At 47.4% G+C, this 25,579-nt stretch overlaps 1 protein-coding gene across 2 annotated transcripts; it reads right to left on the bottom strand.

The window, feature by feature from the left end:
• Window positions 1-4,931: 4,931 nt before the first annotated feature.
• On the bottom strand, window positions 4,932-25,454 carry RIPK4 (receptor interacting serine/threonine kinase 4). 2 transcript variants are annotated; one of them, XM_083819311.1, is made up of 8 exons: window positions 25,250-25,454; window positions 19,346-19,637; window positions 11,991-12,139; window positions 11,104-11,153; window positions 9,857-10,015; window positions 8,767-8,873; window positions 7,986-8,238; window positions 4,932-7,199 (listed from the first exon to the last, which is right to left on the bottom strand). In XM_083819311.1, exons 1-8 carry the CDS (start codon window positions 25,429-25,431, stop codon window positions 6,022-6,024), a joined length of 2,370 nt encoding a protein of 789 aa, XP_083675437.1. In that variant the 5' UTR covers window positions 25,432-25,454; the 3' UTR covers window positions 4,932-6,021. The 2 variants fall into 2 exon arrangements, with proteins under 2 accessions (XP_083675437.1, XP_083675438.1); XM_083819312.1 differs by lacking the exon at window positions 25,250-25,454 and adding an exon at window positions 22,498-24,135.
• Between the last annotated feature and the right edge of the window lie 125 nt (window positions 25,455-25,579).

Genomic DNA, 25,579 nt, shown 5'->3' on the forward strand with positions numbered 1-25,579 from the left:
CAAAGATGGAAGGGCTAAGGGCAAGGGGAGAACTAGGGTCGTGCTGTCAGTGGTTTGAGTCAGAACCTGGTGGAGCTGTGCTGCCTTTCCTTAACAAACCACCATCCAACTACAGCCCTAGGTCGAGTGGAAAGAGAAGCCCCAGCTGCTCATCAGCACTGGGTGTCCCTTTGCTGTTCTGCTCCCCCCAGCCACGGTTACTGCTATAGCAGTGGCTGTGCTGTGCAGCTTCCTCCTCCCTTCCCTCCAGACAACTCTCTGCAGGCTGCCTTGTGTGGAAAAAAACAGGAGCTTTGACATGGGGAGAGAGCCAGGCACCTCCTGCGTGTCCTAGAGGTCCTGCCCCAGCTGGAAGTGGAGGGAGAATGGTCCAGGGCTGCTCCGGGCTGAGGGATGCTGCTGTCCTCAAGAATCAGAACTGAGTGGGAAGATACAGGGGAATAAAAGCTTTTGTACTTTGGGGAGCTGGTGGTCAAGGCTAAATTACTCTCAAGGCATCAAGCATCTTTTTCAAGCTGGCATGGACTATCCTGCTGATTACATTAATATGCATACATATATATTTAAAGGAAGACACTAGAGATTTCTGTGAGCCCCTGAAACTGGCAGAGGGAATACAGGTTAAACTGAAGTCAGCCTTTATATTCACCCTACATGAACTACTAGACTTCAATTCGCAAATGTCCAAACCACATTGTACATATACTTTTACATATAGCTACTCTGATAAAAGTCCCCAGTGTCCATGATCACTGTGGCCTGCTTAATCTCCTACAACGCCCTTAGCCAAGCATCTCTGCAAAAAGCAAGATGATGCTGGGACAAAGCCAGCCCCACCAGTGGTTTTAAAACACACAGCAAACATCAGGAATGGCAGTACTGGACTTGGCATGCATAGTCTGTTTGTGGACTGAGGAAAGCGATCCTATTTAAAAAGATTAAGAGGAAATGTGTTGGACCTGGCCCTTTTGAGGCAGAGTCAGGGCATGAGCTCAGGTGAAAACTGTTTTTGCCAGGATTTCCTCTGATCCAACGAAGTGACAGAGACTGGTGTCACTCAGTCGGCAAGGTCCTCTCTCGTGCCATGCTATGAGTCTGCAGCCCCATTTTCATCCTGTCGCGGCCAGGGGCTGCTCTCTGCAGCCATCTTGCACTGCCTCTTGCTTTTCCACAGGGCAGACTGCGTTCAGAGGATGCTCTGTCATGACAGCTACAGGTCACTGACACTTGCCTCCACTTGGCTGGCCAATGCCCCCTCTCCAGGAAGATGCAGGGGCAAAACCTTTGGGGCAGTGCCTGCAAATGGACCCTAGCCCATTTGCCCTCCAGGGAAGAGTGCGGGGTGTCTTTCCCCTTGTCATTGCTATAGGTTTAGTATCTATTTTGTGCCTTTGCATGTTTCTTCTCAAGCCTCCCAAAGCCGTTTCTGTGCAGGTCACAAGTTGCTCTTTGTTAGCTTTTAAATGGTCTTCGCTCTACATAATTGCAATGGAAAGCCCGAAACTCTCTCCCACAGCATTTCAAAAACAAAAGGCAAATAAGGTGGCGGCGGCGGCAGCGATTTCTACCCTCAATTTTTTTCTTAAGAGCCTAGTGTGCGGTCCCCTACAAGATCTTGATGTCCCTGATGGGGTGACGGTGGCAGCAAAGGTGCTGCTGGCCGGACCAGGATAGATAGGCAGGCTTCGTGCCAGCAGCCTCCCTGCTGCAGCCTCCCCACCTCAGCCTCCCTGCCACAGCTTCCCTGATGAAGCAAAGCTGTGGAGCCACCTCCCCGTGCCGCTTGTAGTCTGCCCTGCAACAGCTGCCCCGTGTCTGGCTGCCAGCATCCCGTGACGCCGAGCCGCGGCGTTATCGAGGCCGCCCGACATGTCGGGATCTGCCCTCTGCTCCCTCCTCTGTTGAAACAGCTTCCTGCGCCGCTGCCCTCGGTTTAATCAGCAGGAGCTTTAGGTTGGGAGTCTTTCCCCGGCTTGGGTCCCTGGAGATGTTATTTGGTATTTGGCTGCAGCCTGGGGCTGGAAGCACGTCCTGAAAGCGGGGAGAGCGTAGTGGCCACACAGCCTCCTGCACTACCCAGCCTCTGCTGCAAAAGCAGTCGAAGGCTTCATGCAGAGACCTGGGCGCACGTGTGAGCGGTTCTGGCCAAAGAGCAGGACGGGCTGAGTGCTGCTGACATCTTATCAGAAACCATGGGCCCCAGGACTCGCATGCAAAGCAGCTCAGCACCTCTCTCGTGCGGGTTTTCACCCCTCCGCCGAAGGAGACCTTGGCGGTGCAGCGCGGCTCCCACACGCCTTGTTTTTCTGGCAGCTCTGCTGCCCGGAGCCGAGGTGGTGCAAGCGAGGAGGCAGGAATGAAAGGGCTGAGGTTTGCCTCCGGGCCTCTTTGCAATCGCCCAGCAATTCTCTCCCCTCGCCTGCCGCCAAGCGTGTTTGAACCGCAGGCTTGTCGAGTCCTCTCGAGGCCTGTAGAAACACGGCGCTGCAGCTCCTCGCTCTGAGGAGCGGGTAAATAACCCTAGCGGGTGCTGGGAACACGCTCCCAGGAAGACAGGGCACGCACCAGGGGCTGCCTCGGCCCCCGGTGGCGGAGGCCTGGGTCAGGGCAGTGGTGCAAGGCACGGTCCCTGCTGCCAGGCCCAACTCCTGCCAGCCCTGGCCTGCTGCAGGGAGCAGCACCAGGCAGCCAGAGCCCATCGGCAGCACCCCCCTTGCTTTCACGCCACGAACCGAACCTATTCACCAAACACACAGGGGTTTTGTGTGCTTTTAGGGGGCTGCGTGATTGCTCGAGCCAGAGGGCTGAGTGGGCAGAGGCTGTGTGTGAGGCGATGGCTCCCACCCCTGCCTTTGCTTGTCTCAGGGCGTGAGCTGAGGGCGAGGGAGGGAAGCTGGTGGAGAGCAGTGCAGGGAGCAGGTTTTCTTCCAGCCTCTGTGCAGCTCTGTACAACTGGAGGAGAAAAAAATAACTCATCTGATACCAACTGTGCAGTTATAGTGGGGCCTGGGGGGTTATAGATGTATTTTTCTTTACCTGGAGGGTTTTTTTTGTAGGCAAGCAGTCTAAAACAAGTCAACAGCTGCGTGCTCAGCCATAGCGACAGGTATCACCCATGGGCCATCCTGAGTATTTCTCAGGTAATTTTTAAGGAACATGGCTAAGGTTTGGAAAAGGGAAAGAAAAACCTGTAAGCTCCAGGTCAGCAGTCCAGCTGGGACTTCAGCCAGCCAGCGAGCAGCACATGCGTGACCAGGAAAGTCACCCGCAGGAGACCTTTACAAAACAGTAATTCATAATTGCTGCGTTACTGCTAATACAGCACCATGCTGTTATTTCACCCCTCCTGCCCCCAAGGCAGGCTGGATCACAGGGAAAAATGCCCCCTACAACACTGGCAGCACGTCGGGCAATCCCTTCGTTGTTTTTTTCCCAGTGACAAGCTCTGCTGCCTTCTATGTAATACATAGCTGTTGCCTGTTATTGTGAAAGACTGCATGGAAAATAAAGACTCATAAGTGTGGCTTCATGTTTAATTAGAAGCTAATGCGCTATTATTATTAGGCACTGAAGGAATGTACTGGCGAAGCAGTGCTTGAGTTGTTTTAAAAGCATAAGTGTACTTTCCCTTTGTCTAGCTGGCATGCACTGGCATTATTAGGAGGCACAAGACTGCTGTTACCTAGTCGTACAGCTCTTCTTTTGAAGTTCAGGCAAATACTACTGGAATTAAAGTATCTCAAATCTGTTTGTTTGGAGGACTTTGAAACAGAAGTGTATGGTGTGTCCCAGGCCAAGCCAAATGTTTAATCACAGTGGCACAGAGACTTGAGAGAGTAAGAGCTCTGTGGCTAACTTTTCTGTATGAAGATAGTGATGAAGTACAGCTTCATGAAACATGACAACTGCTTTGGTCTCAAAAGAGGTTGAAGGAAGCAGTAAGAAAATTACGATGGTTTTGTTTTTTTAAGGAGAAGTTTCACTGCCTTCGTGTTTAGTAAGCTAGCTGTGACTGCTATGCTCAGGTAAGGGATATGTTGCTTTGTGACCTCCATATATTGGCATGAGCTCAGCTTCACTACCTAACTCCTTAATATGGTTTCATTAGGCAGGCAATGAAATGTCTTGAATACGGAGCAGTTCACATCTATACACCTATATAAAGTGAGAAGCCCTACGCTACAGGAAATTTAGCTAGGGTAGTTGCAGGCAGGTACAGGGAGGAACCCTACTTGTAGCCACGAACAGTCCCAAGCAGCAGCAAACACCCTCTGCAAGCACCTGCCCTCCTTTTTTATTGCCCTCAGCTACTACTGCTACCAATGAGAGCTTTTTTTTTTTTTTAAAAAAAAGAAAAAACAAAGTATTGACTTTCAGGCTAGATTCCCACAGGCTCACTTTGACTCCTAAAATCAGATACTGAGGTGGCATTGGCATTCGCATGCCAGGTACGTGCAACAAAGGTCCTGAAAGCAGGAGCAGCATGGCTCCCCAGGAGGTAGGAGCAAAGCACAACACACGTGCCTGCCCTGTGGCACGCATAGTGGGAATGCCCTGCTGGGGAGCAGCCCAGGAGTCACAGCACTTAGTGACAAAGGGAAGATGCAGAAGCCTTTGATTTGCTTCAAAATGGGAAAGAAAACCAAACTCCCTCAACAGTTATTGCGTTAGAGGAAAGCGTCCCAGTTGTATATCAAAGCGTTTGGCACATAAGGGCTAGGTTATGCGAGTCTTTATTCTATAAATGTCTGTAACACCTCCCATTCTTTCAAATTCCTAACCTACTGTGCAAAACCTAAGGGGAATGTAGAAACAGGAGAGCCTTACAACTCAACTATTTTGCCTTCAGCATCATTAAACACATTACAGTTGCGTGCTGCTGCTGGCTGCTGGGTTTTCAGTCGCTTTAAAAACTACAAAATACAAGCAGGTATCGAACACAATCTTTTATTAATAATGTATCACATTTGAACTTTGAAAAGAGTGAAATTAAAAGGTGTATTAAAACATACCCACTCTAAGCAATCTATTTTCTTCAGTAGAAAAAAAGCATACAACAGGTAGAAATACTATATACACAGTATATCAGTGTAGTCAACACACAGTTCATTCTCCTAGGACATGTACTGTGGCATGGCTGGTATAGTTCTCTAACATACTCCTCCAAACATTGTTCTGCAAATACATATAATGATGTTAAAATATACCATCCTGTTGCAGTCCAGTATGAAATCTTTAACTTTTGAATTTTTGAGACAAACCACCAAGCACCTAGTTCAGCTTAGTGATCTCAGAACACATACGAGGTGGTGCTGTATATAAAGATATTTATAAGCTCTTCCTTCTGCTTATGTGTCGTTGGGATCCTTCCTTGTTAATGATAGTCTGCCTCAACTGTTTTGATTACATGGAAATCTGTAAACAATGTGTCTCCATTAAACAGAGTACCTTCTGACGACGAAACTTAGCCAGGGTTCATGATTAACTATACCTTAAACAGCCTTTTCCTTTTCTCTTGCATTCATTTCAAGCAGATTTGTGTTGGGTTTATTTTATCATAAGAGGCTTTAAGCCCAAAATATAGATCACTGCAATAAGCCAGAAATCTACCCCATCCTTTTTCTGAGGAAAATCAGAAAGTAGAATGTTAGTTCTTAAATTAGTTCAGCATGTCAAAAAAAAAAAAAAAAGCAGGGGGGAACCCATGAGTTGCATCCGACTCTCACAACATCCTTGGGAGGGGAATATTACTATACAGGTCGGGCAGGCACACTCGCAATGGATGATCCAGACCACAGTGTGATGCACTCCAGCTCTTAAACTTGTATTTGGCCTTAGTCCATGTGCGCCCTCACTCACACACTCGAGCATGAGTAGCTTCTTGCTGGCTGCCCCTCAGTCCATCTGCTGACACTGCTGATGAGCAGCAGGTCACTGCACAGCTGGAGAAGGCCCTCACGAGTCAAGCTCCAGCAACCTTCTCACACCAGGTAGAAAGGTAGCAAGTCCCGTACCTTTCGATTAAGTCTCACTTAACAAGACAGTAACTGAGCTATTACTGCTCTGCTGAGCAAGCCGTAGCAGGGTCTGAAATGTGGGTCTTTGCATGTCAGTGAACGCCCCGTGCTTCAGAAGAACCTCCACTGTTTTTGTGTGCCCTCCTCGTGCAGCCAGATGAAGAGCTGTCAACCCCTCATCATCAGAAACGTTGATATTTCCTGAACTGACGAGTTCTTCTACTACTTCAGAGTGCCCGTTTTCCGCAGCAAGATGTAACGCTGTCCTATTTAAAGGGCCTCTGGCCAGAACACTGGCCCCTTCATCTATCAGCAACTTCGTCGTTGCTAAATGGCCACTGCGAGAGGCCAAGTGCAGAGCTGTACATCCTTCCGCCGTTGCCGCCTCGATGTCTGCACCGTGTTTAAGGAGCAGCCTCGACGTGCTTGTGTGGCCCGTTTCAGCAGCTATGTGGAGAGCAGTCTGCGAGAGCGCATTCGGTATGTTGACATCTGACTCCAGGTCTATGAGAAGGCGAGCGACGCGGTAGTGTCCTCGCTGAGCAGCCAAGTGAAGCGAGGTCCTTCCATCCACGGTCTGCACATTTACATTTGCACCTGGCTGCTTGGCCAGGAGCTTTACGATGGGGAGATGACCCTGCCAGGCAGCATAGTGCAGGGGCACCCAGTCATCCTTTCCTCTGATGTTCACATTAACGCCTCTTCTCAGCAGGATCCGCACAATATTCTCTTGGCCATACTGACAGGCTATGTGGATGGGGGCTCTGCCTTCAAAATCTACCTCATTCAAGGATGCATTCTTATCAAGCAGCATTTTGGTGCTGAAATCATCCCCATTTTGGGCAGCAAAGTGAAGAGCAGTCCACTGATCCTCATCTTTGGCATTAACGTTGATTTTCCTTGCCATAATCAGCTCCACAATGCTTTTAACTTTCTTCTCAATGGCTATGTGAAGAGGAGTGGATCCTTTCTTGTTGGTGAGGTTAGGGTTAGCATTGTAGAGGAGGAGCCATTTGACACATTCTTCTTGACCAGCTTCAACAGCTAAGTGCAAAAGACTGTAGTTCCCATCTAAAACAATATCAACGTCTTGAGGCTGGAGGATCTTCATCAGCTTGCTGGTGTCTCCAGCTAAAATGGCCTCCGTTAGCTTCCTTTTCTGTATGTCTGTAGTACCAATATCTAGATGGAAAAAGACAACATCACAATGCTGATACCTGCCAATCCTTACATGCCCCTGGCTAGAACAGCTGGTGGCTTCAGCAGTGACTTCAGACTGCAAAAACTGCCTCCCCTTCCCGCTGCCATACCTGCAGAAGTTTCAGAACCATTTTACAGGTCAGATTTGGAGCCTACACTTGTCCTTCTCCTGTTTCCAATGAAACTATGAACAAAGGATGCTGTGGTTGGTCTCCCTGCACTGATCGTACTTTGCCGAAGTGGAAAGTAGACACCTGTTTTTTGTAGTGCAGACTGAAAACGCTCAACAGGGGGGTCCTTATTACAATGTTCAGGGGAGCTGCTGAGAAAGTTGTTTGAGCCTTCTCAAAAGACAGGTGCTCAGACTTGGGCTTTATATAACTGAAGAAGCCACAAGCTCATCTCACCTGACGTGGCATTGGCTTTAGTCCCACTCTGAGCGGGACGCTAGACTAGGTGACCTCCCTTCCAACCAGCCTTTCCATGTCTGATTCTGTAATTGCTTTGATGGGAATTTAGGTCACTTGTTTTCAAAAGTAAGTGAGATTTATTGTTTCTCATTAGACCGTGTTTAGGAGCCTCCTCACTCATTTTCTTTAAATAACTACCTCCCGTAAACAAATTTGTAGTGCTGACAGCAGTAGAAAGGAAGGCTAACAGTGATTTCCAGAATGTTATTCTTCATATGACCACTCTCTGACCCACCAACTCCCATGCCCTAGTCCAAACAATTACAAAAACAAACAAACAAAAAAACCCAACCATTACCTGAACTCTCTCTTTCAAAGGAAAGGGAAAGGGAGCCTCTGGATGAAAAAGCGGAATCTACAGATGAAACTCCTGAAAGCCGCTTGTCACTTGCAGCAAGTTTGGATTCAGAAGAGCTGCGGCTGAGGTCCTCAGGGCCTTCCATAGTCTGTGAAATCCCTGAATCCAGCTGGGACAGCAACTCTGAGAGACTGTAATCCTTAACTGATGCTAGAACAGGCTCCTGTTTCGGCTGGGATAACGCAGACATCCCCTTCAAGAGAAGCACACAAGCATTTTAGAAAGGTCAGTAAGGAAAACTGAGTCTGAGCTTCTATGAGAGGAAACCTCATTTTGTTAGCTTGCAGGTACCCTTTAGGCACCATTCTTGCTAAATGAATCCTACAAATAAGGCCACTGAAAACTTTTAGATGCGGGAGAGAAGCTTTCATCAGTACACTCACAGCCACTAAAGCCACATGGCTCTTTTTTCTACAGCGTTTTTTAAGATCAGACACACCCACATAGTTCCAGCCTTTACTTCCTAACTGTCCTGTTGTCCCTCAGCAGTCCAAGGATCCACTGGCACTCAGTTCTGTGTGGCTGATCCATACATCTGCTGCCACTTCTGCATTCCAGGCCTTCAGCAAGACCCAGTTCTACCAGGCAAGAAGGTGTTAAAAAGCAGCAAAGAGAAGGTTGTTTGGAAAGTACAGGTCACAGAAGAACCTGCTTCTCAGAAAAAAAGAAAAAAAAAAAGGAAAAAAAGTGCACTTTAACACTAGATAGAAGGAGAAAATACCTCAGACCGTTGCTTCGGGGAGCTCTTGGTGTCCAGGTCCTCAGCTATCATTTCTTTTGTTTCATCTTCTGGTTTCTCACAGAGGGCCTCTGTTTCTGAAGTGATTTCTTTGAAGACAGACAGACAGGGTTTTGTTTGTTTGTTTTGTCTTGTTTGTTTGTTATTAAACAGGAGTCTTCTCCTGAGATGCCCTGCTGCTTTTCTTATCACTAGAGCTTAAAGACTATTTGATATTCTAGGAGAAGGACTCCTGTTTTGGCTATTCCATGTAGCACCTCATCAGTAGGTACAGAATTGCAGCTAAGCAAAGAGTGCAAATGACTGACTGAACAACTCACTTTCACATTCAGATCAGACTTATGGCACGTGGTGGCCACACCACAGGACTGTAAACTAGTCTACTGCTGGCAGATTTAAAAATATGTTCCAAAAAGATGCGATACCTCTTCACATTAGTTCCCATACTTTGTTTGGGCAGGAAGAGGAAAGCAGGTGGGGGGAAGACGCAAATCTCTGTCATTAATGCAAAAAAAAAAAGCTACTAGATAGTACTTGCTACACTCTTCTGCACATCTCAATTCATAACAGGTGCTTTGGATGAGTTCAAACCTTTGAGCAGAGCTGCCTTTTTTATAGGCAGAAAAACAACAGCACAAATTGTTTTGTAACAAGAAGACAATTCCATTTCTTAGCACACAATGGTGTATTTCAAGAGCCAGGGTGTTCAACACTTTGGCATGCTAAAAAAGCACACCAAGTCCAGCTTGGCAGGCATATACCCTGATACAAACGATCAGAATTGAACATAAACCACCTCCCCTCAAGGTACAGGCTAAATGGATCAACTGGTTCAGTACAGATCTTATTCCTGACGTGTTTACATAACGCTGTCATGGTCAGACTTGTCCCCAGATAATCTCTTCCTCCATGAATGAATAAGTGGCCTGTATCATTGTCTCTCCCATACAATGTGCTCTGTTTATTCTGTCACAAAGGTTCACAGCATTTACCCCAAGGATTAGCAGAGTCCTGAGCAATAACATGACTCATAGAAGAAGAAATAGGCAGCCAAGTTACGAGGAAATCTTACCTTGAAATGTTGGCCGTTCACCAGGATCATCTTGCCAACATTTTTGCATCAGTTTGATCAAGTTATTACATGAATGAGGTCTGGATTTGGAAACAGCAGGTAGCTCTGGGCGGTGGCCTTTAACTACTTTTACCATAATATGTAAAATGTTGTTTTCCTCTGTAAAGCAAAAACACACAAATGAAGCTCTCTCAGCAAAAGGAAGGATTTCTCTTTTGTCTAACAGCATTAACAGTGTACTAGGCAAAAACTTGTTCTTCATGCAATATTTTTTCTAGATTTCTTTACCAACAGGAAAAAAGGAAAAATCGTACCTATTCTTCCACACCATATTCAGCAACACAGTAACATCTACTTCCAGTTATCAGTTAAAATCAATGGTCAGTAAGAGACTGCATGCTTTTTCTGCCCATAAAAGGTGCAGAACCAAAGAAAAAACAGCACCAAAACAGATCTTTGCTATTTCTCTTTGGATTTCCGTATCTGCTATAAGAAAACTGAAGAACAGTTTTCACATAGACCAGATACCTGAACTTTTCACAAAGGTAAAGAAAGACCACAGGTCAAGCAGTGAAGCAATGAGGCTCTTGATTCTCAAGTAAACCACTGGGCTAAACGGGATCTCTCACTAGAAGAAAAATGAACACTAGACTGGAACCTGCTCAAACACGTTTGCTATACATAGGCTAGTTGCATACAAAGGAAAATAGTCATAAAGAATAAATAACTGCCTGTAGATTGGTACATTTACTGTGGGGCGGAACAAAGCTTACTCTCACAGGCAGCTTTTTTCTTTTTTTTTAAATCTGTACCCACAATCTACAAATAAACTCCAGAACCTCTCTACAGAGAAGCTGTTTCTGAAAACAGGATGGCTGCCTGCCAGTTGGCTTTGCCCTGAACTGCTCCTTGCTGGCCACCAACGTCTGTCAGAAGTCTGAGCAGGCCACGCACAGACATGGATCAGTACAGCAAACTACAACAAAAACGACAGCAAACTACAAAAAAAGGTGCACATCAGGGCATGCCGTGGCACCATAGGTTCTGCTTTTAGGATGTAGGTCAAAGGAGGACTTAAAATTACGCTTGGCATTTGAGATCTTACATATGCTTATGGCATAAGACTGTAGGAATTTGGAGGACATGCATCATACTTGTAAACTGGGGCTGGTGCGGAGGGAAGCATGTTTATCAATGGAAGAAAGGGAAAAAGAAGTCCAACACAACCCACAACACATCACACTTACCTGCAAAAGGCTTTTTCTGTGTAAGAACTCCCCAAATCACAATGGAAAAGCTACAAATAAATACAAAAAATATATTTCTAGAAAAGCTTTAAAAAACACAAACAAAAAAAATTACTATACAGAAGCGTAACATGTTTTGGTAAGTTCTCTTTTCTTGGCCTTCACTTCTGTGTGCATTTCAGCTGAGAAACACACACAGTGAGATGCAGCCAAGAACCATGATCTGAAAGTCTAGTTTGTGCAGGGAGGGACCAGAGGCAGTGAACGCAGAGTTGCCAGAGACTGCTGATTTCTTGTTAACATCTACCAATTACTACACAAAGACACTAACAAGATCAGAGAGCAGCAAAGAATTACTAGGGATGTTATTTAATACTTCTACCCTGCAAGACAACTATAAAAAAATATATAAATATTCCTCTTAGAACATGATATTCTTTTAATCTACGTCTGTGACTTCCTTTTCCTAATAACCTTACCATGAAAGAAAAACCAAAGAGATAGTGATGAAATCCACCAAAGACAGCTAAGAATTTTGTCACAGACTAGAAAAGTAGGTCAGGATGTACCTTTTGATGGGGAAATTAAAGGTGGGCAGAGTGCCTCCCATGCCAGTTGATAATAAATAAATGTCACTTGGAATGATTTCCATAATGCTGAAGACCAGGATCAGCTGCAGTTTGTTAAAAGTCTTCTACCTTGTAAAGACTTTGCAAAAGAGAACTAAACACAAGCCTTTGCAAGATGAGGCTCAAACTAGAGTTAGGGGCTTCATGGCCAATTACGTTTTATAAACAGAAGAAAAGAGGACTTTAAATTCAATTAAATTTAATTTATTTAAATTTAAATTTAAAGCCCTTTTTTAGCTGTTTTCTCAGTTAACTGACCTGTACACATCATGTTTGGTGTCAAAACACCTGTTTTTCTCTTTGATGCGCTCAGGAGGAAGGTATGCAATTGTGCCACACAAGCCGTCCATGCTGAGGTCATGGGAATGGGACAAGCCATTGCACTTTGCGAGTCCAAAGTCAGAAATCTGCAAAAGACAGAGGAGGAGGGGAGAGTACCATTAGACTTCAGAGGAGCTGAAAACTTTTCTGTAGAGAGTGATAGATGACCCCAAAAAAATATTGCGAGCATACTCTGGAAGCATTACGCTGTGGTAGGATTTTCTTTTTATGGTTAAGCTAAAAAAAAATAAGCAGCTTTTTGCAAGCACCAGCATGTTAGCCCATTACACAGCAAACACAACAAACAGTCAGCCAATTTACTGCAATTTAAAACCAGTCAAAATTCAGCTAGTGCAAACTACAGGTTAATGCAATTCCTGGTCTCACCACCCCCTTTCACGTTGTACGTTATGGTGAACTGTTCTGAGCACCTATTTTGGAGCTCGTGGTCTGAAAATGAATGCAAGAGAATTGCTCTTTCAGATATCACTGTTCCACTGACCATACCAAGAAGGACCAAGCCCAACACCAGAGGCACAAAGTGTTTAAAACACACATACACACACACTAAACCCACACAGGGAATTCTTTTTGGCAACTAGCAGATATAGCAAGTCGGTGCAGTGACGCAGTGAACACAGCTGAAATGAACTAAACAAGTGACAGCAAGTTTAGAAAAAGGAAAACACACCTCCACTTTAATTTGAAGTGTCAAACAAATATGCATTCATTTGCTCTCAAAGGCATACCAATCATCGAGCAAACAGATAGGCAAGGAATTTTCCTTTGTCTTACTTATTTCCCACTGGTCAGAAATGTCTATTATGCTAAGTGGAAATTTCAAGAAGAGCCAAGCCTTTTTTTTGACCACTCAGCCCACTGATTTTGGTCTACATGTTAGATAAGATTTGCCCTTCACGCAACATCCCCCCAGCACCACCACCAAAAAAAACAGACGTTTACATTCTATGTATCTAATAAATGCTCAGGTTTTTCAATGACTCATTCCCCTAGCACCTTTTTGATCTTCACAGCTTCTCCTTTGAGAAAGTTTTCCCTCAAAACAAGAGGCATAATTAAAAAAAAAAAAAAAACTTTATTTTATTTTTTGAAAGAGGCTCCAGCTTTACGCTTTCAGAAGCTTCTCTCTAAAGATAACCGCAAGGCTAGCTGTAACATGTCCCCATTATTGGAAAGGGGTAAAACTGCAGCCAGCCCCACGCTGCCGGAGACGAGGCAGGCTGCACAGCCATCACTCTTCAAATGCTAGGAATCTCCCCTTGTCATAAAACAAACAAACCAGCCCACACAGCTTCGGCAGGAACTTCTCCCAGGAACAAACAGCTCCAGAGAGACCTTCAGGAGGAGTCCTGTACCCTGGCACACGGGTAGTTCCCACCTGCTGCCTGCCTGTAACTTAAATCTGTAGGGCAACGCAGGAATGACTTTGGAAGAAGAGAAAAACGTGAAGTCGTCTGGAGGAGCAGTTTCCCATGCCTGTGTGGCTGTGCTCTCAGAGGGGGCCTGCTGGAGGCCCAAAAAGCAGCGAGTAGGCAAGATCAACAAGCCAAGTGCCCCATGTAGAGCCGAATCGATGGCCCCAGGAAGCCGCAGGATTTGAGGGCAGCTGGTGCTCCACAGGAGCACAAAAGCACACCGCCAGCATCGTGCAAGCCCTCGGTGTCAGGTTAGTAAACGCTCCGACTCCTGCAAGCCCAAACAGATCCGGCCCGGCGGAGCGCTGCTCTCCTTTGATTAACACGAAGCAGAGGGTTGCACACACCTCAAGAAATCCACATGGCATGCAGGCGTAATTACAGAAAGGCACCTTCCTCTTTGCCCGAACAATACCAGGTTTCCTGCTGCGTAAGTGAAGTGAAGAGAAAGAATGAATTACAGGCAGCACGGTGACCCTGCTGCGTTACGGAGGGCCACCAGCTATGCCACACGCACCTAAGGCACACAACAGGCCTCACTTCGAGCCTACACACCAAAAAACTGTTACAGTACATGGTGTACCCCACATGCAGCCCTCTAGGCTAGCACAGCTTCCCGTTGCAAACCCTGCTGTGAAGGGTTAGGTTTTACACAAAATAAAAGGAAATTTATCTGCAGAGCAGAGCTTCAGTCGCACCAAACACAGCAGAGAGCACTGGACCTCAGAGAATTGTCACCTGCCAGGCTGCAACAAACGAGCAAGATGCCGCAGACAGCTCTTGCGGCTTTCACGAGTCCCTTTAGGGTAAATTTTCCACACTGCATGGGGTAGTTAATCATGCAGCTTCTTTTAATGTCAGTGGGAACTGCGCAGTGGGTGGAAGGCAGCCATTTGCCTTCTCTCTCCTGCCTCCAATCTCAGCTGGTTCTGCCGCACCAGGCGGCCCTGCTCCTTCCTCACGTCCCCACCGGCCCCAAGCCCACCCTGTCACCTGCCCCGTGCCTCTGCCATGCTCAGTCTGTAGCCTTGCTCCTCGCCTTACTCATTTCGGATGGATCCCACCACGCTTCAGAAGCATACCTAATATCCGCAGAGCTAAGGGGAGACACGGAGGCGACAGACTGCTTCATGCAAAACACGCGGTGAAGGGGTAGGAAGAAGAGTAGAAACGTGGGCCAAACCCCACACAGGCAGTGGGATTGTTCGTGTTCAGACAGCTCACACGCTCTTGGCCTTTTACAGGGCTGCGTGAAAAGAAACACGTGAGCAGCAACTGGGGAGGGGAGCTGCACGTGCTCCCCGGCCCGCAGCCTGGCAACATGACTGCCAGGCTCCAGATCTGAAGGGCATTTTCCAGAAATCTTTGTAGTGGTTTGGTTTAAATCGAGTGTTCTGTGCATGCAGTTTAGCTGCTTCTGTCGCTGGCAAACATTTCCATTGCAGTTTGTTAAAATTCACTCACTTGCAAGGTTTTAGATGCTTGAGTTGGCTGAGTCATTTTTTACTGCTTCTGTAGAGACCAAAATTTCTTTTCCCCTCTTTTTTTTTTTTCTTTTTTTTATTTTTTAAAAAGTAGTCAATATATAACCCAAGCAGTGCAGGGATCTAGCTTCTAGAAACAAAATTTATGCTTGGAAACTGACGGCTCCCAACAGCCCATCCTAAAGAGTGCGTGCAGTTCCTGATGCTGCGTGTCATTTTTCTGCAAATCATGCTCACAAATCCACCGCAACGGACTTGGGGGCAGAGTTCACCCAAAGGTTTTCTTCAACAAATACATAAAGCGGTCAGATTAATTTTTAATCTCTGCTGGCATTCCTGGTATTTGTTCCTGGCCCAACTGTCTGCACACTTGGTGATTGAAGATGCCACCATGTGTGTCCACAGGGTTTTGATTACGGGCTTCTGTTTTTGGTTTTTTTTTTTTTCCTCTTTATTTTTCTGAGGGCAAGGTGGAAACATTGTTTTTTGTTTGTTTGTTTGTTTTTTTAAATGCAAGAAAGTTTTTAAAAGACTTACACGGGTTATATATTTGGAATATGAAAATATGGGAATAAAAAATAATTCTCCTTATTCCAAGCGTAGACACAGCTAGCACCTGAACTTCAAACATGTGTTCAGAAACACTGGTGTAAAGACTTCAGCTAGCTACAAAACAAAGTCCTTTTAAAACAGATTGGATTCCCATCCTTTTCTAACATGTCCCGGAACTTTAACTCTAAAATCTGTTTTAGCTGAGATGTTTGCATTGCTTTCCTCAGAAGAGCAGAAACCACGGTCAAACATCCACTGTAACCCATCATAAATGTGCACTGCCACAGCAGGGATGGTCTTGCTTGCTCTCCACTGCCACTACGACAGAGAATTGATTGAGGTGAGAATCAGCTCAGCTGGCCTGGATCAAAGAGCCAGGTAACAACAGCCCTGCACAGACACCTTGATCAGGAGGGGTGGGAAATGGAGAAGGGACACACGAAACAAAGCCTCTTCTCCTTTCTAATAACAGGAAAGCATTTGCAGCTGATAAAAAAAAAGTGGCTGTGTTAACTACATCAGCTACTCTAATGAAAGAGAACCTCTTGTCACCAGCCTGGCCTCCAGCTATTACCTTGACCTGCAGTACACGGAGAAGCTTTATGGCAAACAAATTTTCCATCTGACCAGGCTTCTTCTGACTTCAAACTCTAAAAATTTTGCTGCCTTTTCCTTCAGCTGAACGAAATAAAGGTGAAAAATGACTAAACATGGAGAGGTTGTCTCTGGGGACTGCCAGCACAGCACAGCAGCAAACTTCACACTGGCTGAAGTTGGAGCAAAATAGGGGAAAGGAACTGCCAGCTCATCCTGATTCAAGTTCTTCAAAAGAAAATCTGCGAGATAAAAAATAGCTGGTGGGATTTGCTAGTGTATGTACCTATATACATAAGCTGCATAAGAGAAACGAGGACAATAATGTTTTTCCCCAAAGGTATTAAGTTGCAGGCAAGCTTCGTTTTAAAAACCTGAATGAAAAGTAACTCTTTTAAGAAGATAAACCTGGGCAGCAGTAACCGAGCATGCGGGCACGGCAGCTGCCAACAAGTCAGGCGGAGAGGTTTTGCACAGGGGCTGTATGCACCTGCGGAGGGCTCTGGAGAGAGATCCCACGGGATCTCGGAGCAGCGAGCACACTACCGCCGCGAGGGCAGCGCAGGAATGCGGCACTGCTTCCCCGCCGAGGATTGCCACATCCCAGGGAGCTGGAGGAGGGATCCTGATTTTGTACAGGGGACGGAGGGCTGAAGAACGAGCTTGAGTCAGATGTGGTAGAGGTGAGCGAAAGCGAGGTGTTAAGCAGCCCGTAAGTACTGGAAGGCTGCATGTGTGAAACACTGGAGGAAGGGGCAGGGTGGATCTCGTTGATAGAGAGCGAAGCAACAGGCTGAAATTAAGGAAAAAAAAAATGCAGGCTGTTTGTTGCTAGCAAAGCTTGCCTGGGTATGCAGTAATCCTCCCAAGGAAACCACGCTGCTCAAGGCAACCCAGATGCAACAGGACAAGGGAAGGGAGCTCCCAACTAAGACTCCTTTCAGGGCAGGAGGCATCCTACAGAGGACAGCAAAGCCTTATCCTAAGTTGCACGTTATGTACATACACTTAAAATCACCAGAGAATCCCCCAGCACGCCTTTGAGAAAATTAACAAATACACAGCTATCTACATCCCGGCTCAGGCTAATCTCATCCTCTTAATTACCCTCCCAATAACAAAATTCAGCACACACACACTTATGTAACACGCAGGAGACGGCTTTATGATACGGAGGCACCCACTTGATGATAAGTTGTGTGCAACACTACTGCGTTAGTCATCATCCTCACTTGGGGTTTTTACAGTAAGCGTTGTGCTCGTAAAAGAAGAAGGGCGTGTTTCCATTTAACTAGCAACATGGCACAGAAGCATTCCTAATGTACTCCACTGTAAGTCTGTCTGTTTCCTGGCTCAAGGGCAAACAGCTTGTAAAAATCCTCCCTACCTCCAAACTCTTCTTTTGCAGTCTGCAACATCTCTTCACACACTTTAGGATCCTATTAGGGACAGGTCACCTACTAAATTAACACTAACATTTAAAAAGTAAAAACACTTCAATCATTGGCTTCATTAGCCTTCCAGCAAGAAAATGCACATTAAATCAAGCTGCAGGGTCTGAAATTTAATTACAAGTTTCACATCACACAAAAAGGAGGTTTGGGGCCACATTTTTAAAGTGAAGACTCCTCACAGAATATGCACATCTCCTATTTTGCATGTGGGTTCGTATGTCTGCTTCACTGCATGGAGGGGTTTCCAAGATGCCTGCAGATCTAAGAGACCTCTGGCTGGAAAAAAGGTTGGGATTAGACCATTCTTTTCCGAGCTTAATGGAAAGGGTCTGAAGAATGTGCTCTACATACGAAACACAAAGCAGCAACACTTCAGGGATGTTGACAATGACCTCACCTGAAAAAAATTTTTGTGCATTTTGCACTTTGCCCCCTCGTATTACATCACTGTGCAGATACAGGCTATGCAGTAGGCAGATATCAGGCAACATTTCAACCTCCTGAAATGGTGAGAAAAATACAGCCTTCACATCTTGGTTCACCGATGAGTCAAGAATTAGGAATTTAAGAAGTTATGCAAGCGTGCATAAAGTTTAGGTAAATAAATCCTTAACAAAGGCCTTTGAGCACCAGTGTGTGGGAATATACTTTGAACAGTTCAGGTCTTGATGTTCTGGTCGTAATACCAGGACTGTCCGTAGTTGCCTTGTACCTCAAGAAGAAAATCCTAACAAGTAAACCATAAAGTGGCCTAGAAAAAAGCTGAGACCATGTTCAGACTGATTCCATTAGGCACATGTTTCTTATGGCTCCAGCCCTCTCAAGGCATCAGGAGAGGTGTTTCCATTTCCTGAAAACTTCATTTTTGGAATAGTACAACAAGCCTACGGCCATTGGCCAGATTGAGGAGGACAGGAAGACAGGGAAAGGATGGATGACGGCACTAAAAGATCTGTGACTACTTGTGCTGAATTATATCAGCCAGATATGGTTAATCCTGCACTTCCAAGCTCGAGAATTTGGCTACTGATTTGAAAAAATAAAAATCAGGGAAAAGGCATACTTCAGTCTCTTTCCTCTCCAAAAGGAAGGATTAGAAAGCAATCTCCTTAGCCCAGCTGTCAAAACAGAACCTCCAACAAAGGCGGCCAGCAAATTTGCTAGCTTACTCTGGAAAAGGATGATAAAAAGAATTCCGTACCGATAGAGCCAGAAAAGTTTCCCTAAGTGACCTCTGGTACGCATAAGCAGTCACAACAGGGATACTTTTTCATTGTATGTGCTCTGGGCAAAGGACAGAAGACAATGAGTTGCCTCCAGGAAGGCTCTGCTTCTTCAAACTCCCACTGTACATGACATTTGGGTATTTAGTGCAATGTACAAAGCCAGAAGGACCCAGACAGAACAAGGTTGCCACTGGGAGCTGCAGAACTGGCAGAGATGATTTGGAGATTCACGCTGCTTTTCCCTCCATGTTCTTACCTGCTTTATGGCTTGTCTATAAGGAAATTTGTAGAAGGCGGCACTGGGTTCGCAAAACCAGAGTTTGCTGTGCTAGCACGCACCTTCTCACAGGCCCTGCAACTCTACCCCTATTTATGTACCAAAAGGGTGCGTAAATCAGGTAGACAAGTTTGGGGATCGGAGCGGTTGGGTTGGTGGGCATTTTTCTAACTCAAAAGGAATGCTTCTGGGCTTCTCTCCAGCCTTTGAGCTTGGCGAAGCAGGAAAATCCCAAAGCGGGGTTTGGGCTCAGGGCGCCCAAGGCATACCTTGACATGGTAGTGGGCATCAAGCAGGATGTTGGCAGGCTTGAGGTCCAGGTGGAGCAGCGGAGGGGACATGCAGTGCAGGAAGTTCATGCCCACGGCCGTCTCGTGGATGATTCGGAAGCGCAGCTCCCACGGCAGAGGCTCAGAAGCCAGGAGCTTTTCCAGAGACCCTGTTTCCATGTATTCCATGACCAAGCCAACCGGCTCTTTACAGATGCCATAAACAGGAAGGATGTAGCGAAACTTTGCCATTTCCATCTTCCTGGCTTCTTCCAGTAACTCCATGCGCTCCCTGCGTGGAAGAGAATATATGGTAAAGGATGGAGTGGCTGCTTGCTCCCCCAAAAAAGCGCACAACGCATTTAATTTCCTATGAAACTGTGAAACTGAAAAACAAATTTCGTGATCGCTGCCTGGCTGGACCACACACTATCTCCCCAGCCTCTGCCCCAGGCACGTTGTCACATTTACTGGCTTGGTTTTGTGCTGCCAATGACAGCTCACAGCTGCCGAACCGCAGGCAAGCTGCACACTTCAGCAGCACAAATCCCCCCAGCGCACAGCCTGCCTCTCCGCTTTGATGTGTCCGCCGCGGCGCTGCTAGGAAGAAGCCCCAGATGTGTAATGCCCAGGTTCACCACTGCCGTACCTCCCCGGGGCTAAAGCCAGAAGATTTCTGCGAGTCAGGAGGCTGCCCCCACCAGCAGCCAACACGCACGGCACCGCTTCAGCTGCCCTGCTGACACCGCACGGAGCCAGGGCTGGCAGCCAGAGCTCCTCGGACTCACCCTTTAGGAGGGGAAGCTCCCTGCTGCGACCAGGGGGATGAGGCGAAAGCCTCCCTTCCACCCAAAGCCAGCCATGGCACTGCAACACGACCTGTCCAAGGCTGATCCTCGGTATTCAGGAGGTACCGAGCACCCGTGGGCCGCGGCGATCCGATATGCCCAACTTTTCTCCTTAGCAGTGGGTCTGACCTAGCAAGAAGCAGCAGACCTTTTTCCAAGGAAAGATCAGGCTAAAAAAACAATTTAAGAGGGAAGGACAAGATATTGGGAGGAAAAAAAAAAAAAGATAAGTGAAATCGTTTCTCTCCATTAACCATGTTGGCTCCTGCTGCTCCCTACAGCAACTTGCTTGTGAAATAATTGCCTTTGTAGACAAGTACCCAGTTTGCTCTCTGGCATGCTGGAAGGGAGCGCCTGTGAATAACACAACCAACTCCTTGCCCCCAAGCCACATGCATAGCCAGCATAATTCACCAGGCTTCAGCGAGCTGAGCGCCGGAGTCACGATGTAAAACACCCGTCTGAGCCCTCCGAGGCAGAGCAAGAACCCAGCAACAGCCCAAACCTAACAGGAGCCGCTGGGCTGCCAGGGACCAGGGGTTCCCTGGCTAAGGACGGGCTTAGAAAGAGTCACCAAGATCAGAGAGAGAGAGAAGCTGCTAGTAATTACCTATTTTCCCCAGCGAAGAGAGAATTTCCACTTCCAGCAAAATAAAAACCTTCCCTTTCTGCTTCGACCAGGCTCAGTTAGTTGAGTGAATAAATTGACTAATTAACAGGCAAGCATCCTTTATCCAATTTGTCTGTTTAAATAAACAAACGTGCAACCAACACCACCGTTAGGGTCTTCCTATACCCAGAGCATTCAAAAATAAAACCTCTGATGATCCGGCATAGCCACTGCAGTACAGGTTTCAAACACAGACCAGAACTCCCCACTTATGCTTCAGAAAATAGGAAAGAAAGAGAAAACATAAAAGGGACAAAAGATAAGAGAGACAGAATACAACTAAATCATTAGTCAAGTGCCGGAGTGCATTTGCATTAATCCTATTAACACAAACAGCTCCTCAGACTGAGATCCTCTCCACCAGGCCGAGATGAAAGGTCCTTACCTCCCCTTTCCACTCCGCACAGGGTGCTACTGGTGCTGGCAGCCTCAGCGCTGTCAGTGTGCCCATCCCCTCAACATCCAAGCGCTAATGCTACAACAAAGGACGCTATGGCATCGCTGAAGTTCAGTTTTAGAAGATGAAAGTCTGTTTTTTTATGCTGCTCAGTTACTCAGAGTGCTTAGAAACTATTCTAAGAATAATCACCAAGAAACCTCCCTCCAAAGGAAAAAGCTGCTTGAGGTTCCTAAGTCAAGAGGCACAGGACTAGCCTCTGTCTTATTTGGCACCTATGTGACCGGAGAGTCAGAATTATCTTCTCTAACCACTTTGGCTCCATTCCTCTTCCCCCTCCAGATATTCTAACATTATAGTGATTTTAAAAAGTTTGCATCTAGGACTGCTCAGCTCCTGTCAATCTAAGGGTACATACACTTTCATAGCATTAGGGGACAGGGGCACGCACTGGAAGAGATCTAGCCCTGGGTTCGGTGGCAAATAGCATCTGCCAGAGAAGATGCTGACAGATCAGCCATTTTCAAGGCAATTAGAAACATGGGCTAAATCAGCACGTGGGACCTGGGCACCCCCGAAGCAGCCCCTGCTCCCGCTCAGGGTCAGGCTGAGCTGCTGCCGCTGCACCGTGTGCATTCTCCTGAAGATGCAGCAGGGCCTGACGTTTGTACCACAAACCCTGCTGCTGCAAGACCTGCGAGAATTACAACTGTACTCACATTTGCATGCATCCAGTCTTTATGCCCTACAGATAGTGTTCTGTGCTCAAAAATACAACTTTAAACTCACCGGGGAGCCCTCGCCAGGCTCCTCTCCAGTTACCTCTTTACAGACTGCTGGCAGTGCAGACGGGGGTCCACAAAAGCACAACACCCCTGGATTTTTCACGCACTCTTTCACCTGCACCATGGCAGACACTGAAGAGCATGCTGTCACCTCTGCTGTGCAATTCACAGCTTTAGTGACCTCTGCACGACTGACCCTCCGAGGAGAACATGAACGAGAGAAGAAAAAACATGGCATGGTCAGGGCAGAATATGTTTGGGACCCAAAATAAGGAAGAAAATCCCTTCTTTCAGGTTAGCAGAGCCCTCAGACCTGCTAACAGATCTCTGCTGTACAGCCCTGGTATGGCAGGACTGCAGGTCCTCCTCTTTAAGGAGCGCGAGGTGAGCATCAGGTTCTACCTACGCATCCAGAATCTGCCAGAACAGACACTGTCACCTTTGTCACCTACCTGAATATACGCAGCATCTGCTAACAGCAAGAAATGTCTAAAACCGGCTCAGTTTCTAAGTTCCACTCCACTTCTAAAGCCAGGTCCTGCAGAGGGCTTTGTTCATTTTTTCCCAGCCAAGAAGGCGTACCTTTCCACCTCCGCACCTGGTAGCCACCCTCACCAAGCAGCACATCTAGCCAAGAGCCCTCTCTGGGAACTGTTACGTTGTTCGGGCTCGTTAGGGCCTGCGTGATTAGATTCAGCTACAAGAAATTCACCGTGACCTCCAGGTTGTTCTTGCAGAGCTTGCCCACTTTTTCTCCAGGTCAGACTTCTGCTCTGGCCAACAGACATAAGGAAAAAAGACTTCACTTTCTCCACTGCAGGTACTGGGGGTACCCTCCTCCACCTTTCTGGACCACACACTCTTTTCTTCAGGTTTACGCTGAACCTCCCCACCTTGAGAGCATCTGGAGCTGCACGTGGGAAACGCAACGCCAGGGGACAGAAAGTGGGAACGAAGAAGGTTTTAGAAATGGGATTTGGCTAGACAGCCTGAGAGGGCTTGGATTTAAAGGTAAAAATATTTCTGGCGGTAAGTTCAATTCTGCTGCTGCTTGAGGCCGCTTCACTCTCCGGTGAGATAATTGCCAAGGGAATTGCTCCAAATCTCCTACTGTCTGCAGAAACACAGTAGGAGAGACTACAGAGTGCTACCACCACCAAACCATTACAAACAGTGTTTTAATGTGGTACCAAATAAATAAATAATAAGAAAAAAGCTTCTGTGCTATGCAGTTAATGTTTCTGATACCACTGGTAATTTTTACTCTGCGTCTCCAGACAGTTCCAAGAAACGGCTTGTCAAGTGAATCTCCTGGATTAACAGTTTAATTATACAGGCTTGTTTCAACCAGCTCGAACAGCCTGTGAACTACAGAGGTGGTGTTTTATTTTGTCTGTGCCCCCCCACCACACGAATATACAATCTCAGCTCAGTTTTATTCTGCAGAAACAGCTTTTTCAAAGGCCAAGGACCCCTCCAACTTCTAGTTAACACTCCCCTTAAGTGCATGAAATATATTCTGTAGTAAAACAAATACACCCGTGTTTCAGTAACTGGATTGCCAAGATGAACTGCATGCTGCAGGAGTCCCCTGCCCTCAAAGTTCCCCAATTCCCAAACCATTTTTGTTCACCACGCATCACGTTCATACAATCTCTCTCACATCTGCAAACCTCGCAACCACTGAAAGACGGGTGGATCTCTATTGCACACTGAATACTAGTACAGAGATTTGGTAGCATCTCTCAAAATTAATCATTCACATTACAGTAGGCGGTAGCATCCTTTGTGTTATACTCTAAAAATTAACTTTTGAACACGTTTCTAAACATACTCCACAAATAAAAAGCGTAAAAACCATTCTACCTTATTTTTAGGGGATGCTTTAATTTCAATGGCAAAATCAGCCAGCTGTGGTACTATTTTGATTAGGCCTTGCTACACATCAAGCCTGAAACCTACTCCGAAGCTTCAGTGGTAGGTGGGCCTGTGGGTTAACCAGATAACGCATCCTCTGCCACTCTGAGGTCTTTTCCATTTTATTCACAGACAGTACAGTTACCCTATGCAAACATTCAATTCTCCCTCTCCCCTTTTAACGAGGAGCACCTTATCTCCCTTACTCCGCTACGTAAGCCATGCCTACAGCAAATTCAGGCTGGCAAGATGCCCCCCTACCCCAGCAGTCTTGCAGAAGACGGGCTCACAAACACCGTCAGTCCCGGGCCAGCTTATCTCCTGCTGCTGCAGGAACCGCAACAAGGGAAACCTTCTGCGACTCAACCACCTCACACCCCGAAGAGCGAACTGCAGAATCAGCTCGTGAGCTGGCGGAGATCCCAGCAATCGAGGTGGAGCTGGAAAAGCTCCATCAGCGCGACTTGGCCACGCTCCCCACCTCCTGCACAGATGCTGACCTGTCGGGAAGTTACCGCTGTCCCTCAAAACAGCGGGATGCTTCCAAAGCGCACCCCAAAACCCTCCGTCCTCCTTCTTTTGGGATCGTGCCATGCCCTCCATTGGGGACGGCCGACCTCCAGTGTGTTCCCACCAAACGGTGCCTTGCCCTGGAAGGAGACGTGAGGCACGGAGAGCCTCCAGACCTCATTCTGTGTTTTCACTCCTTTTGCAAGGACTGAAGCACGGGACCGGGGCAGGGCAAAATGCCTTGCGAGCGGCCCCAAGCGAACAGGCGGGCCCATGCTGCAGCTCTTCCCGAGCCACTTCGAGCGGCCAAGAGTCGCTCTTCCCGGCCCCACCACATCTCGTGGTGGCCTGGGCTTCACCTGAGTGCGACAAGGGCCGCGTTCGCCCGGGGAATGGTTAATTTCGAGGCTGTCTTCGCCATGTCTGGTCACACGCGTGGCTGCCACGGGCTGCGTGCGCGGGGCTGGGCTCGCCTGGTTTGCTCGCTTTCCAGCAAGTGCCAAAGGTCCGTGACTCTGGGCTACACCGCCTGCTTTGCCACCCCAAAAATAAGGTTACGCCGGCAGAGCGGACAGCATTATAACCCAGTTTGGCCTCGGAAGCGTCTGAACCGCCGTTACGCATTTGCATGCACTGTGTAGGTGAACCAAAAAATAATAATAAAAAAAAATAAGAAAGCGAAATCCCCGACGTTTTGGGGCGTCTCCTCCCAAAGCGGGCACAGCCGAGCCTTTCCACCCTGCCTTCCCCCCGCACCGTGCCCGGTCCCCGTCTTACTTCTCGTCCACATGGAGGCTGGGCGAGCACTTGATGGCGAGCCAGGTCTTCCAGTGGAGGTGGCGCACCTTGTACACCTGCCCGAAGCCCCCCGAGCCGATCTTCTCCCAGCTGCCGAACTCGCTCTCCTCGAAGGCTCTCAGCAGCCCCACGGCCCAGGGGGAGCCGCTGTCCCGCGACATGGCTGAGACCGACCCTGCCCTGCCCGGCCCGGCTCGGCACGGCTCGGCTCGGCACCGCCCGGCACCGCCGCCCTCCCCGCGCCGGCCCAGGTGAGTCAGGTGCGGCCGAGGGGGGGAGGCGGCGCCGTCATTTCCTGGGCCGGGCCCG

The sequence above is a fragment of the Anser anser genome (assembly GCF_964211835.1).
Source record: "Anser anser genome assembly, chromosome: 1".
Classification (NCBI taxonomy): Eukaryota; Metazoa; Chordata; class Aves; order Anseriformes; family Anatidae; genus Anser; species Anser anser.